Source organism: Taeniopygia guttata, chromosome 1A (assembly GCF_048771995.1).
Source record: "Taeniopygia guttata chromosome 1A, bTaeGut7.mat, whole genome shotgun sequence".
Taxonomy (NCBI): Eukaryota; Metazoa; Chordata; class Aves; order Passeriformes; family Estrildidae; genus Taeniopygia; species Taeniopygia guttata.
The window spans coordinates 48,929,098-48,945,213 of NC_133025.1; the positions used below are offsets into that span (position 1 = coordinate 48,929,098).

The 16,116-nt window shown below is 45.8% G+C and overlaps 1 protein-coding gene across 6 annotated transcripts in view; it reads right to left on the reverse strand.

Annotated features, from left to right (window-relative positions):
- Positions 1-16,116, reverse strand: part of CACNA1I (calcium voltage-gated channel subunit alpha1 I) — a 161,730-nt gene continuing 145,614 nt past the window's right edge. For 3 of the 6 annotated variants that reach the window (XM_030262967.4, XM_030262966.4, XM_030262965.4), the window contains 11 exons: positions 15,492-15,601; positions 14,751-14,884; positions 13,976-14,046; positions 11,018-11,096; positions 10,343-10,464; positions 9,280-9,618; positions 8,524-8,670; positions 4,279-4,395; positions 3,735-3,903; positions 2,686-2,882; positions 1-905 (listed from right to left, as the gene is read on the reverse strand). In XM_030262967.4, the coding sequence (XP_030118827.4) occupies positions 201-905; positions 2,686-2,882; positions 3,735-3,903; positions 4,279-4,395; positions 8,524-8,670; positions 9,280-9,618; positions 10,343-10,464; positions 11,018-11,096; positions 13,976-14,046; positions 14,751-14,884; positions 15,492-15,601 (2,190 nt within the window). In that variant the 3' untranslated portion in view covers positions 1-200. The remainder of the gene's footprint in view (positions 906-2,685; positions 2,883-3,734; positions 3,904-4,278; positions 4,396-8,523; positions 8,671-9,279; positions 9,619-10,342; positions 10,465-11,017; positions 11,097-13,975; positions 14,047-14,750; positions 14,885-15,491; positions 15,602-16,116) is intronic. The other 3 variants (XM_030262968.4, XM_030262969.4, XM_072923389.1) reach the window with 3 other exon arrangements.

Genomic DNA, 16,116 nt, shown 5'->3' on the forward strand with positions numbered 1-16,116 from the left:
TACGGTACCAGAATATTTATTTTTTATATATATGTATATATATATATATATATTTATGTATATATATATATATTTATAAATTTTTGTTTGCCTGTTTTCTTTTTCTTGCAAATCCTTTGGAATTGCTGCCAAGGAGAAGCTAGTGAAACATGCTCCCCACGCCAGTGGCCTAATGCTCCCTCCCTGCACCGCAGGGACCCTCATCTGTTCCTCTTGCTGACTCCATCTCCCAGCTCCAGCTTGGAAGGGAGCGGGGAGCTGCGGTCCCCTGTCCCCAGTCTGCCGGGGCCATCCGGCTCCTCTCCTTCCCTGGGCGAGGGGGTGTCCTTGCAGAAGTCCGTCACCCAGGAGGGCATCGAGAGGAAGCCCCGAGGGTCAACGGTGTAGAAGGGCTTGGCGTGGTGAGCGGCGGGGCGGCGGGGCGAGGGGCTGGCGTGGAGGCTGCTGGTGCTGCTGCACTTCTTCACCACGGTCAGCCCCGGCGGGGGCGGCGAGAAGAGCGAGGTCAGCGAGAGGCTGCTGAGCGTCTCCGAGGGCTCGCTGTTGTTGCCACCGCCGCGCAGGCTGCTGCCCGCCCCCTCCTCATCCGAAGGGTCCATGGAGTCGTGGTGGGTGCAGCCGGGGCTGGTGCTGCCGCCGCTGCTGTGGCTGCGCTGGTGGCGGCACAGGCTCCGCAGGTTGAAGAGCCCCCGGCCCCGAAGGCTCCGGCGGCGGGAGGCGGGGGACAGGGGGGCTGCCAGGGGTCTCTGGCTGCCCGCCGCCGGCACGGGGCACAGAGCCACCGGCAGGTCCAGGGCGCACTGCGGAGAGTCGCTGAGGTTGAGGCTGTTCTCCTCCAGCGTGGTCTGCAGGCTGCCGGCCGAGCTGCTGCTCCGGCTGTCCAGCGACGTGTCGCTCTCGGGGGACTGGGGAGCGGGAGCACGAAAACAGTTCTCAGCAGGGAGATGGGCAGTGGGCAAGAGACTTTACCTTATTGGTTTTGGGGTGACTTTGGGATGTGAAAATAAGCCACCATTACAGAAAGGGGGGAAACTCCCTTCCTCTCACACTGTTCTTTGTAACGGAAGGGAGCTATAAACCAACCAATGCTACAAAGAACTAGCCATGCAGCCTGCCATGGGGATTTCCTTCTGGGCAAGGAGGAGGAGGAAAGATTTCGATATTTTGAGCTAATTAAATTCTGCTTCGGGACGAATCTGCCCCTCCCGCGTGAAGTGCTCCACCAAAGGGAAGGGATGCTGTGTCTGTGAGCCCTGCAGCACCCACCACTATGCTCTCCCTGAGCACTGATGGTCCAGGAGGCAGCAGAGCAGAGATTCCCTGTGGATCCCCATGCCTGGCTTCCCTATAAACCTGCCACACAGATTGTGGACACATCTATCAGCTGCACAGGAATCAAAGGACTTCTGTACAGACCTCCTATTGCTGATTCTAAAAAATCAGCAATATCTGGTGAGAGAAAAGAGGCCCCATGGTTCTTTTGACCAGCATGAGCAGCACCTACCCTTTCATTTAGGGTACAAAGGTGGGGTGCCCTTCCAGCAGGAAGAGGAAACAGCCTTAATTTCCTTGTATCGGGGCTCATCTGGTTAAGCTGCATTTTAGTTGTTTCTAGGAAATTGGTCTGCGATCGTCACTGGGACACTGCACTGGGAATGACAGCATGTAGGACAGGGAGCAGTCTCCTGAAGCAGTTTCCACAGATATTCAACACATTCTGTGTCAAATAATCAGAAGTTTACTAATTTTTACAACAGTTCAGTACTTTTGTCTCAGTGGTGTGCCAGCTCCAGGGCTCTACCTCTTTTGTGTCTTAATTTAAATGAGAAGTTTCAACACTGCAACAACTCAGTCTCAGACCAAGGCTAAATTTATCCTTGGTGAATTTATACACATTGGTATTGTGCCAACAGTGTCTGTCATTTATAGGTGAATAACATGTCATTTTATTTTTTTAGTTTGTCTGGAACAGAGTGCCCCTGTTCACGGAGTATCTTCCAAGAACAATAGCAGGGATCTCTACTGGGCTTTCATCTCTGTGTCTTTTGTTAGTGAGAAATAGCTGCCTTTTCAGAAACAGCTGGCACCTTTCTGGGATGTGAGAGTTAAGTGGGCAGTGCAAAACAGTGAGCTTAGGGACACAGTGTGTGGATGGGCACTAAGGGATGTGGAGATTGCAGTCGGGAAGAGGCCTGTTCCAATCAAGAAGGTGCATGATTTGGAGTCACAGTGTTAAGCAGATCCGAAGAGGCTGTGCAGCTGTCACCTCCCTGGCCCACACCATGGCTGCTGTGCACGCAGGTGTCTGCAGCACACCCAGTGCCAGGACCCGGGGGGAGCTATGGAGTGATGTGATTTCGTCTTCATGTGGGGCCTGTCAAACTATTTGTCAAACTATAGTTTGACACTGCAGCTGTCAAACTATTTGTTGATCCAAAGCAGAAGAACAAATGGCTTCATGGGGTGAGAGCTATCCAACACCACTTTGTTATACTACCCTCTCTCCTCCCCTACCCTTCTGCATTCTGCACTCCACTGTGCTCCTCCTACAGGTTATCCAGGCTACCCAGCCCGTGACCACAGCTGTCTCTCTCCTTTCTCTGCTCTCCTCCTCATTCAGCCCCCTCTGTTTGGGTGGCACGTGAAAATTGAGTTTTCCTAGCAGACAGAAGTGAGGTTCCTCACCTGATGGAGAAGTGAGCAGTTCACACCTGGAGATCTCAGTGATGCCCATGAGCCTTGCAGAGAGATCTTAGGAAGGTTGTGTGGACATGAGACTTCCTCAGGGTCTGTTTGGGTAGCAGAGATGGCTGGGTGGAAAAATTCTGTAGGTACAGGTAACAGAGGGGAAGATGCACCTGGAGAGAAAGGTCTGGGAGGGACTGACAGAGCATCAAAAGAAAGGGGAAGAGAACAGAAATACAAGGAAAAAAAAAGTTGAAGGGTCCTTTGATTTTATTTTGCTGCTGTTACACTAAGCAAAGTCTCAGGTCCAGCAAACAAAGGATATTCAGGAACATGCGCTCCTGGCCAAGATGCCTCAGTCTGGTGTTCAGACTAAAGATCCCACTTTTTGCACAATAACCTGCACCAGACCTGGAAGACCTAACAGAGCTCAAAGCCATAAAGTAACAGGCCAGCTCTGCTGTTGCTCTCACAGAGAAATGCTGAGTTATACTTGATTCAAGTATGTATCACTGCCAGAGGATATTTATCCCAGATCCTGCAAGGCAAGGGATGAAGGCAGATAAAGTGTAGTGGTGGTTTGGGAAAGTTAGGGACCACAGGAGACCAGGACATGCTCTAGAGTAGAACTGGAGCCCTTCCACCAAGAGCAGACATGTGTTACATGTTTCCTGAACCTTTACTTGGTCTCAGGGGGCAGCGAGGTTTTTCTGTGCTGAGTGAGCACAGTTCATCCAGCTGCCACATCAGAGAATCTGTCCCCACTCTTTTCTGACCGTGCATGGGTGCACTGCTGCAAATGGGGATCAGGACTTTCACAATACTGCACAGAGTCATGTCTGAGGGAAGATATAAAAACCAGCAACAAAAATGAAAGAACTGCCTCCTCCCCTCATTCTTGAAGCAAATTAGCAAACTGAAAGCTAATTCTTGGTTAGTGTAACCACAAGTCACATTAACTCTCCCCCTGCCAGAGGGAAAGCAGGAGAAAAACAGAGCTAAACCAAGCCACAGTTGCAGCAGACCTGGAGAATTAGAGCCCTGCTCACCTTTGTTACTTTCATGCTTTAACCAAGACTGAACGGAGTCGAAAGGTGTATTCTCCATTTCACACAGGTAACTGTCTGGGTTCGTAGAGCCATCCTCACTGGATGCTGGAAGCAGGCATTCCCCCAGATAGTCTACCCCAGTGGAGTCAGGGTTCTCCTGGCCATCCTGCTGGAAAAAATAAGTGAGGACAAAGCCTTGTGAAATTTAATGGAAGATAATAGAGCAGACTTTTCAAAGCCTCAAGAACAACAGATTCTGATAATAACTTCAAGCTAGATGAGAGATGCTCAATTTTACAGCCAAATTTGCCTTTTTGACTAATTCAGAGGAAGTTACTAACAGTAGTGAAGAGAACTTTCAAATACATCTATTATTTTGTTCTCAGATCCTACTCCACAGTATGTCTCTATAGAGAAGCTCTTGAAAAATGGCTAGAATTACATTCCTCAGCAGGGACACCTGGATGAATACAGAACACCTGAAATGAGCAGGGGCATAAGTACAGCACATGGTGTAAAATGCCCATGGCTGTCTGAGGCTAACCTTGATCTCCTTAGGATTCAGCTGAGCAGCATTTCGATTGTCTGACTCATCTCCTAGAAGGATGGAAGAGGACTTGTCTGAGTTGAGAGATAATGCTTCCATTTCAGCCAGCTGGACCTGCAGGAAGGGAAAAGAGCTGTCACAGGTCATGCCTGGAATCCACATTTCAAGAAGTCACACTGTTGATGGTGGATAAGTGAGAGCCTGTAGACCCAAAATCAATTTTAGGTTATATTCCTTGGATATATCAGAACCTGCCTAACCCAGAACTGGGCTGGGCAGGAGAATTCACTTTTCAAGAAAGGTTGAATATACGATCTGCAAGCAGGCTGCTATCACTCCATGCTCCTCTAGTCCAGAATTGGAGGAACGAGTCCTGTATCTGTCACAGCAGTACAGCTGGCCCAAGGCCCTGCAAGTAAAGCCAGGCAGGCAGAGGGGTCCCTCATGCTGGTGACAGGGCAGCCAGCTCTGCTGAGGATGAGGAGTGGACCCCTCTTTCTGAAGGCACCACAGACAGCCCTGCTTAAACATGAAGCTGCTTTCATTCCAGGGAAAGTCATGCCTTTTGCAATCCATGCCAGTGTCATGCTTTTCATATTCTCTTACCTTCATTACTGAAACCCTGTTTCTCTTCAGCTTTCCTGCATCTTGCCTTTCCCCTCTCCTCTAACCTACCCAAGATCTTGCCTAACGCCGTCTTCCATTCTGTTCTCCATCTCTAAACTCAGCCCCCTCCCACACACCCACACTTGAGCTCTCCTACTTTCTGAAAGCAAGTCTGACCACTGCATCCCTCTCATTCTTGTGCTTCAGCTCTGCCTGACCTTGCTTCATCTTTTGGTCTGTTTCATATCACATGTGCCCCTCTTCCATCCTTTCTCCTCCTCCCCTCTGCCTGACAACTCTTTCTCACAATGCCTGAAAAGCATCTTTTTCTACTAGCCTAAGAAGTTACTCTGTCCCTCCTGTGCTTGGATTTCCATCACTGGTCTCTAGAGTGCCAGAAGTTTGCACCACCAGCAGCTAACTCTTGAGAGCTGCATTCTGGGTTGTCTCAGTTGGACAGCTTCTGGCCATGTGTTTGTGTTTGCAAGAGGCAGGTACAGCTCTTGCACCATGACAGCAGCTGAAACATTTGGAGAAATGACTTTTGAGCTGGAAGTCTAGTGGCTTCTGCCAATGCCAGAGAATGGAAGAGGTCTCCATCTGAGGGATAATGCACTTTAAACAAACAGAATGGAAAACTGGAGCTGGATTTAAATAAAGTGCACAAATGGCATCCTTTTTTTAGGTATTATTCTGTCACAGGAACATGGTGCTGTTCAACCACGGGGAAAGCCCAAAACCAACAACTGCTCCTCAGAGCATGAACGCACAGAGAGCCCACAATGAACTTATGCCCGGGATGCTACACAACCACCAGCCAGCAACAACTCCTGTAGAGAAGCACAGTCTTCATTCAGTCCCACTTAATGTGTGTACTCATCTTTTACTCTCCCAAGTGTTTGTAGAGATGTGAGCATGACATGTACTAACATCTGTGACTACCTTTGCCATCCATAAAAAAGGATTTCAGCAAAAGCCAGAATAGTCTGTTTGTCATGGAACCACTTGCTTGAAAATTCTGACCACCCTGAGATCTACATAAAACCCACAATCAACAAAGTCCTGACTAAATAAACTGCAGGTGTGAAAACACATTTCACTGGTGCCCACTGAGAAACTCCTACCATGGCTAAACACACGTCAGTCATCCATATACAGAAGTCTGTCAACCATCCCAAGAGTGAAAGGATAGAAATGACAAGAGAAGAGCTTAGCATAATGAAAAAAGGTGGTTTTGATCTTTTTGCTCCCCTTATGGTAGAATATTTTAAAATCTGCTGACTAAAGATGAGGAACAAAAAGATATTTTAAATTACAGTGAGGAAGAAGGGACTGTTGACTAGATCCCAATCCATGAAACCTGCCAGGAGCATCAGCCTGAGATACTGAACAATACACACATATTCTTTAGAAAACAACTACTTGCAGATATATCTTTAAGAAGAGACCCATGATCACAAAAATCCTTAATTGTACAAATAATTGCTTTGAAAAGAATGTATCAGGAGCATAATTGGGAAAGGCATTGAGCGCTTCTGCTAAGCCACAAAAAGCTTAGCACACATTGAAGACTTTTAGCATACATTTAAATGTTGTGTCCATTCGCTGTGCTCATCATCTTGGTGAATTAAACTACCAGTGAAATTGGAGTGGACATTTCTGCCTAATATGTGATGTTTGTCAGCAGGATGGTTTAAGGCTGATCGGGTGGACAGCAAGCATACTGATTTTTTTCTAACACACACACACTTAAGAGCACTAGATAAATAGTTTTGCCTATGTAACCTGCTGGCAATTGCTTCTGGGACTTTACAATTCAGTCTGTGAACAATGCTCATTTGGGTACATTGATGTACCAGAGTACACTATTATTTAATGGCTCTGGGCATTGCTGATGTTATGCTGACTCCATATAGTGATTTACTATTTAAATTTCCTCCTTTTTTTTTCTCTACTTTGAAATATGAAGAGAAAGTCATGGTCAGTCCTGGCTTAAAATCCTAAGGTATCTCTTTGACTCATATAATCCAAAATAAAACATCTGCATTTTATTACTAAACCCATTCTTGCATAGATAAGTTCTTTTCAATTCCACATTTTAGATGTATTTAAATACCATTTTTGAAAGTAATTTATGGCTCTATAACATCCATTAGAAAGTACGAGCTAAGAATAATTTTTTAGTTGTGATAATTGCATCAAATTCTTTGCTCTAGCTATGGGTTGCATGTGAAGATTTTGCTAATCTAGTTTCTTTGCTGGAAAGGTAAGAAAATGGGTTGTTGTCTTAATTCATAGATGGGTACTGAAAACTATCTGTGAGGGTTTCAAATGTAGCAAACTAGTTCCAAATTACTTGACTTGGGGCAATTTTTCTGGCCTTAGATCTCATTTGCTGAGAAAGCTGAGCACCGACTGCTGAACATACAGACTAAAGTAAAGCAATGGAAATTGCAGTTAATTGAAAACTCATTATTTGGTTGCATTAATGCAGAATTCATTTGTGAAGTGTCTCAATAAGAATAAACTACAGCCATGTTTTAATTTTGGTAGTTTCAAAATGATGCAATGGGAAAAAGCAGACAGCTGAGAAGCTGGAAAAATATCAGAGCTTCAGACCTAGGCATCTGAGACCAAACAAAATATTGCTTTCTTCAAACATGAATAGAATGATCTGCCAATAAGAGCTGTTTCCCTAGTTACCTTGTTTCTTTATAAGCTGTAACAACAGATCAAGTCAGTTATGGGGAAGGAGAGGGTGAAGTTTGCCACTGATGTACCAATTTACTCTCAGAAGAGCCACACTACTGCTACAAGTCTGACCACACAAAATCAGAGCACCTACATACAATGAAATTATTTCAGAACTAAATTAGTTCTGCTACTCACGTAACCCTTCCCAGACTATTTTTCTCCTCAAGTTTCACAACCTGAAAAGACTAATTGTTTAAGAAGGAGTTTTCCAAAGCATCTACCAACTTCAGCAGCTCAAGTCTAAGCCATTTGGTCCTGCTCTTAGCAACAACCCATTTGTCAGCTAACAAACTTTCTCAGTGGGCTCACTTTTATTTAGTTTTTGCTCAAACGAATTAACTGGTTTTCACCACAAACCAATCCTTGCTCACAGACGTGACTCTATTCAACAAAACATTTAAACATGTGCTTAATTGATTAACCTCAATGGGGAATAAGCAAGCACATGCTTAAAATGAGGACAAAACACAAGCTTAAATCTCCCACTGAATTGCTCCTGAGTGGTCTCATTGGTGTGAAATCCTTAGAGTCCTCTGTCCATCATGAGCCTGAGCCTAGACTTTTCTTGCAGAATTGAACACAACAAGAGCTGCCAAAGGATGCCTTTGTAGTCATTTCTCTTCAGGTCATTCAGTCTCTCCTGTGTGTCCTGTCACGTCTCACTTTTCCACCACCTCAAACATCCACGTGTGGCTGAGGAGGGCAGGCCTGTACTAGAGGCAGTACCAGCACTTCACAACAGATAACAAACACAGGTCAACAAGCTCTACTGTCTACACAATCTACAGCGAGGAGCACACATGGGACGACCTGCGGGCATGTGGGTGTGGGTGTGCAGGTCTGGGGGGAAGAATCCCTCACACATCCTCGTACGCAGGTTACCTCTTGCTTGTCATGGTTACACTTCTCGCACATGGCCGGCGAGGAGTAATGATGGAAGACGGAGCCCGATAGGTTATCGATGATCATTAACTCCCCGTCGAAGGAGTCCTTAATAATTAAAGAGACACTGTCCAGCCATAAGTTCTCCTAGGGGACAAGAAAGGGGGGAGGATGGGAGAGATCATTTTAAGAATGTCGAGTTTTTTGCTTTCAAGTTTCATGTGAATTTGGGGCTGGGTTCTCCACCCTGACTCATCTGGAGCGGCATCTTGTTCTGCAGGTACTTGCACAGGGTCACTGGGGGAAACATTTGCTCCATGGGGTGTGTAAAGGTGCCAGAGTTCAATGAAAAAAAAAAAATAAAATAAGGAGGGACAGTCTTCACTCACTTTCAGTGCTCACGTCTCCCTTCCAGCTCTGCTGGAGTCACTCACTCTTCATCTGCCATTTCTCCTGCACTCTTCTCCTGAGCTCCCCTCTCAAATTTGCTCCTGTCACACCTTTAGCTGATCTGCTCCATCCCTCCTTTGCTGGCCCTCAGGTTCCTACACCACGATGACAATGAACAGGACACACTGCTGTCACAGCCTTGTCCCTACACAATCCTATCAACTCAGAAGTCTACTGCTGAAAGCAAACCTTTCACCCTGAGGTGGAAGACTCTGCTACTGCTAAGCCCTCAATCATCTGAGCTGCCCAGCGAATGCCCACAGCTCCTTGCTGCAGTCTGGTTAGTAAGTTCAAAGGTGTACTCACCTGGGCTGGAGAGTAACATCTCATGCACAGATGTCCTTCAGGTTCAGTTCTACCACCACCTCCTCCTGTTCCTGCTCCTTTTCCCTGTCCTGAATTTGGAGAGCCTGACTTGTGGGAGCACAGCCCGTGTGTAATTTCCATTTCAAGCTCAGCATCCATCTCTGCATCCTCCTGGGCCTCCTTGTTGCTGTCGTCGAGATGTTTCATGAGCACAGCTACCACCACATTGATGAGGACAAACTGGGCTGTGAGCACAAAGCTGACAAAGTACAGTGGGGAGATGAACTGCAGGTTGCTGAGACAGCTCCGGTCATCGTGGCTGCAGTCACGCAAGGTATCCTTGAGGGGAAGTTGGGATTGAGAGGGAACGATGGAAGGAAGGAAAGACTAAAGTAAGAACGGAAGCTTGGCTATTCTCTCTGTCAAAAAACACTGATGCTAATGGAAAGAACAAGGCAGACACCTCCATCACCCCATACCTTTTGGCATAATTCCCCAAAGAATCTGGGACACTCTCTGCTCATATTCTATTTGCCTCAGAGCAAAACCATCCAAGGGCATATGAAGCAAACTTTCAGATCAGTACATGTTGTTGCCACCGTAGCCCCACACATGTGAACGAGACCAAAAATGAGCAGGCTGATACTATCTTCTCCCATCTATTCTCAAAAGCATCATCTGTGATGAAAGAACTTTCCTGTCTCCATGTTCTCTGAAGGAAGTATTTATTTTCTGTTTTCCTGGTAGCTTTGCAGATGAGTGCCATGTCCATCCAACAACATGTCCTGTGCAGTCCTGACTACACTGGATATTCCCTCAGCCTAAATGATCTTCTTGTTCCTCCCAAGGAAAACTGGCACTTTTCTCAATCAGATGTCTCTAGGACTAGAAGAGCTCAAGGTGCGAGTCACCATAGTGGGGAGAGCAGGGACCCTATCTAGCAACCCAGCTTCTGTGTTCTGTTTCCCTTCCCTTTGCTAGCCCAAGCTCTGCTGAATAGACCACACATTGGAATTTCTCTTTCCCCAAAAGTAGGAGATCCTTGCCTCCAGGTCCCAGTTACCTTCATTATCCCATTCCAGTTATCACCCGTGGACACCTGGAAAAGTGTGAGGAAGGCCATCCCAAAGTTCTCGAAGGTGGCGTGGCGGCTCATGCCCTCACAGGGGTTCTCATCATTGCACACTGAAAAACAAGGGGAGCACAGAGCACAACACTCAGGGGAGGACACACTACCAGCCCTGAGACCAACAACAGGAACTCACAACCTGAAGACCTCGGGTAATGAATGGTATCATCACCCTGCCCAACAGTTGGCTGTTGGCCATCAATATGGAAAAATCTCTGATGGCCCAGCCCCAGGATATCAGGCAGTGTAACTGCTGTTCAGGGGGATCCTCCCAGCATGTTGTGCTGCCTTTCTTCTCGATCAATATTCCATGGCAAGAGATGTAAATAAAATTTCACAAACTTTTTCTTGCAATCTTGAAGGCAACGTCAGGGAAAGAGTGCAGGAAAAGCAAATGTTGAAGAATGTAAGAGAAAATGGAGGCTGCTCTTATTTTGTTAGGCTGTTAGGACAACAGTTTAGAGGGAAATTCCTCTTACATCAATTATGCATAAGGGAGAATAAAGTGCATCAAATAACTCAGTCCCTATATTGAAGAGTTCTGATTTTGAGAAACCCCAACCAGCATGTCTGTAGCTCACATTGAAGCATGGTCTGCTTGAGACTTACCCAATTTTCCAAAGAGCTCCACTCCTAAAGCAGCGTAGATGAAAAACAGGAGCATGAAAAGGAGTCCAAGGTTTCCCACCTGAAAGCAAATGGCACTGTCAGCCTATCCCAAAGCCTATTTCATCTGTACAGAAAGTGTTTCTGTATTTCCAAGTCTGAAGAGAACAGCAGTGAAATCCCAATATACAAATGCAAGCAAACAATTGCTCAGCACTTGAGAAATTTTTAGGGATGGCTCCAGTTGCCATCAGGGCTGGAGAAGGAGCAGGAAGGTGGGAAGAGAAGGCATGGAAAAATTAAGGACCTAATAGGTTTTTTGAAACACTAAACAGTTTCTGGTCTGAATGCATGTGGTCACTGTGGGCCTATGCTAGGATCATCAATTCAGGAATCTAATTTAGTCCTTGCAACTGCTGTGCCATCCAAATTCAGGAGAGAAAGAAATGATTCAGCCCACCCACTCCCCTGGACTGCTACATCCTGGCTCCCTACATACTCACTGGAAGGAATTATTTCTGATCACTGAATTAGACACCATAGTAAATGCTGTGAAAACACAGTGCTGTGTCAGTGTCTACAGGGCAGTAAGAAAAGGAAGTTAATAAAAATTAGCTAAGGACTAAATTTCCAAAGGGCTCTTTAAAATTACAGCTCTATTCACTACTAAGAATTGCTGCAGTGTAACAAAGACAGGAAGGGAATTGAAACAGGACAACTGGAGATGCCTTGTATCCCATTATCAAGCCAAAATCCTTGATTTGAGTCTGTGCTCTAGGAACAAAAAGAGAAAGGTCAGGAAGAGGAGAAAGTGCAAGGGAAAGGACAGCTTATTTTAAACTACTTCTTTTGGCAAAGCCAATAAATCTTAGAGAATAATATTACAGATAATTCAATTGTCCCCCGAAGACCCAGTGTATAAAATATGGAGACTAGATTCATTCTTTTAATGCTGAAACTGATGGATTTTAGACCTTTAAGTTCAGATTTTAATGCAACTATAAGTATGGAGGGATTTTTTTCCCTGCTACATATCTTTATTAATCAAAGCCAACCTGTTATAGGAAGTAGAAAAGGCAGTCAATAGGAAGTCATAGGCTTTGATGCTGGAGGGATTAAGTACTGCTTGTTATTATCTTCCAGGGAATACCTAGAGATCAAACTTTCAGACATCTGCTTGCTTTGAGGCACGTATTACTAGCCTCCAAAAGATCTGGCCCACAAACTTGGTTAGCAAAGGAGCTGTAAGCAAATGGGAAACAGAAAAATCAGAAATGAGAAAGTATGGAAGAAAATACTTGTGGTTTGTGGCTAGGCCAGAAACAGAGATTCACAGGTCCCAGCTGTGCTCTTTGCCATCTTGAGCAAAACACTTAACTGTCTGATGACTCTGTTTTTCCGTCTACATGACAGGGATATGGATATTTCCTCCTCTCTTATTTATTATGTGTATTTTGGGGGTAGAAGTTGAATCTCATAATTTAAGTGCAAATGTATTGCAAAGTCCTTTTACCAATAGTTTATGGATACTATTTCATCCAGCTTTTAATATCTGTGTACATTTATCTGGGTTTCAGAATAAACATGCCACAGACATGCAGACACTGGATCTGAAGACATTCACTGTGCACAGATCCTTTCCTGAGAAAAATCTGTTGTGGCTCCTGGAATGGAAAAGAGCAAGGTGCAAAGAAGCTGCACTGAGCCAGTCTGTGGCAGCAGAGCCAAAACTAATAAAAATTTACATTCCAAATCTGCCTGCACTAAGAACAACCTTCATCTCCCCCTCCTTCTATTGTCCAGTGTTTCTCAGCCCACAACTATCCTGAATGACATTGTATATCCTATACATGAATTACGAATATTGTTGTTATTACTATTATTATCATAAACCACAAATAATTATTGCTTAATAAAAAGCATGGAAGATCAGACAGAGCTCAGGATCCATAAAAGATCACAGAGTTTCCTTTTCCCTTTTGTGCCATCATATTCCACTAATTCAGATTGACATTTATTGTCACCAACACCAGAAGTAAATTCCCTGGGTAACTACTCATGCTGTTTTCAGATTGATTCCCAGCTCATCATCACTCACCAGCCCTGGCACATTAGCTGATAAATCAACTGACAAATGCCTGTGCATTTTGATATCCTGCAGTAGAGCTGCCTTCTCAGGCCTGCCAAGGGACCAGTCTGATGTATGATCCACAGAGCCACTTGGTGCCATTACTCCTTGCTTAACAATTCTCCCTCAACAATCCAAAAGAAAGGGGATCAGACTCCCTGACTGCTTATCCATCAGGGAGGATGCTCACAGTGGGCTTGAAGCCTGTGTAAAGCACCATGTCAGCATCTCGTTTGGGAGCAGCTGCCACTCACAGCTCATGAGATCCTTCTGTCTCAATGTCTTGCAGCAGACACTTTACTGCCGGCTGTGTGAGCCACAACAGAGCGTGTCACTGCTTCTCATGCATGAGATGCTCAGAAACACAAAGAGATCCAGAAGGAGGAAAGAAGAAAAAATAGGAAGGGGGAAGAACTAGCTAAGAAAAGGAGAGTGCAAATGAAGGAGAAGGAGGGAAAAGGTGGCACATTCAGGGAAGGGCGAGAGCTGCAGTGACAGAAAGATGTCCTTTCCTCCAAAAATGGCTTCCAATCACTCTTCCCTTCTTATGGAGAGGCAAGAAAGGAGCTAAGGACTAGTTGCAAACAGTTAGACACTAGCTAGATGTGATGGGAGAAACCTACCCTTATCCAGGAGTCAAGCCTTATTTCTTTCACAAGCTGGAGAAGAGAGATGCAAGGTGACCTTAAACCCCATGAATGACACAAGAACTTGGACATGACCTTCAGGCAGTTGCCTGCACACCACAGTAGACACCACCTCTGAGACCCAAGAATCGATCCTTTGGAAAAAGGGACAGAAGAAAAAAAACATCTTTTGGGAAGATGTTTTACCTGTGGCAGGGCTTGAACAACTGTATCCAGCAGCGCTCGCATTCCTGTGGCCATCTTCAGTAACTTCAGGACTGCCACAACAAGCACAAGTACCATTCAGACTGAGCTCAGAGGCATCCTTTACTAATAATGGTAGCACAAGACACATGTCCTGTCTCTCCTTAGCCTAGAAGAACTGGATTTTCCCCCTCATTCCTCTTCTTGCTTTTGATGGTACAACCCCAGTAGTTCCTTCGTCTCAAGTTCATATCCTTTTTACCAAATATTTTGTTTCTGCCACCCATGTCTATTGGGCTGCTTCTGCTCCACCCAGACACTCTATCCACATGCTGCTTCCCAGGAATGTGTATCCTAATTGTCCAGCTTTGATTTTTTTCCTTCTATCACTTTCTATCCCTTTAGCCATCACTGTTATACTATCTCGACACACCTTGGCCTCCACCTTATCTGGGAAATTTCAACCTGCTTGATGGCCTCTGCTCCCCACACCACTACTATAGTTGCCCCAGAAATGAGTAACAGAGAAAGTTCAGCTCTCACATGAACTGCCCACCCTCCCAGTGCTTCACCTCCCAGGGAATCAGAAAGCCTGAGCTTCTAGGCTGCCCTAGATTCTAGAATCCCTACTGGGATGAGATGAAGGACACCTCAGAGGCTCCTTGAGAGCTGGGGACAGGGCCAGCTCAAAACTTTACAGCCACTTCTCAATGAGTCATGGCACCAAGTTGCACTCAATGGCCACATGCATCCCTGATCTGGCCAGCGTCTCTCTCACCCCGGGCAATACGCAGCACCCTCATGATCCTGATGATAGTGGGGTTAATTGGGAGAGCAGCGTTGATTTCAATCTCTTCCAATGTGATGCCCATGACAGACAGCAGCACAATGGCCAGATCTAGCTGGTTCCACCTTTAGAAGAAAAATTGAAGAGAATAAATGAAGATGGAGTTATTCTATTTTCCTGAGAAAGAAAGGTACTTGTCTCCACTTCATCCTAAACATTTCCTTATGTATGAGTTCAAGGCCCATTCTGAGTCAGCCTATATGGGCTTTTCCAGGGAAACAGAGATTCACTTTGCACACACCCTGAGCAGCCAGAGGCAAGCCAGCCTGATTTGAAAGCATGGAGCTGTGTTACTATGGCGCTATGCTTTGACTAATGGGCTCAGCTTTTTATGACCTTACTACCTTGAATCAACTTTGCTATGTATGTTCTGCTTTAGCATGCTCACAGCTTGCCACAAGCGCAGGAGAAAAAAATGTCTCTCTCTAACCTCATCTCCTTTGCTTTCTAGCCTAACCAGCAGACTGCAACCAAGACGCAATTTTTGGACAACTCTTGCTATTGCCTGGGCATTTGCAGCTTGTGGAGGATGAGATTAGGTCCACGTGATGCAGAACTGGGAGGCACTCAGAGCACTCTCCCACCACTTCACAGTCTAGATAGGGCACCATCCCCAAACATCTACTCCAAACCCAGCTGTCCCACAACCACAGCTGACAATCCTCTGCTCACCTGTCTTTGAAGAATCGTCGCAGACCAAATGCCACCAGCTTGAGGACTGCCTCGAACACGAAGACAGTGGTGAACAGGTAGTTGCAGTATTTGAGGGCGGTTTCCAGGGACTGCCACAGAAAGAGAGGGAAAAGAAATGAGGCAAAAGCAACATCAAACACATAATCCCCCTGCGTGAGGACTCTCCTAAGTGCCAGGAACTCATCCTGGGGTGCAGAAGGTGCCCCAGGTATTCACTGTGGCGTGGGGAAGTGGCCCCACACTTCCTACATACTTGAATGTGGAGGTCGCTTACTAAGGGCAACCACCAGCCAGTCCCTCTGCCCATGTCCTTCTCAGGATCAGTTACTGCTCCTTTCTTCTGTCTATTGCAAGAGGATCCATAAAATGCCATCAAACTTTTCTTCTGCCAGTAGCGTGTGCCACCTGAATGACACCTTGTTAATGGCTCTGGCATAGCTATCAACCAGGAGTGAAGCACAGAGGTTACTCTGGTTGTGGATTCAAGTCATCTCTGACCAGGGGAAATGCTGCTGTGCCTTGGACTGGTGCCCACACATCACATCTCTAAGCTGTTTGGTTTTGATTCTTTTACATGCCGCCCCTTCATGACCACCAAGAACAA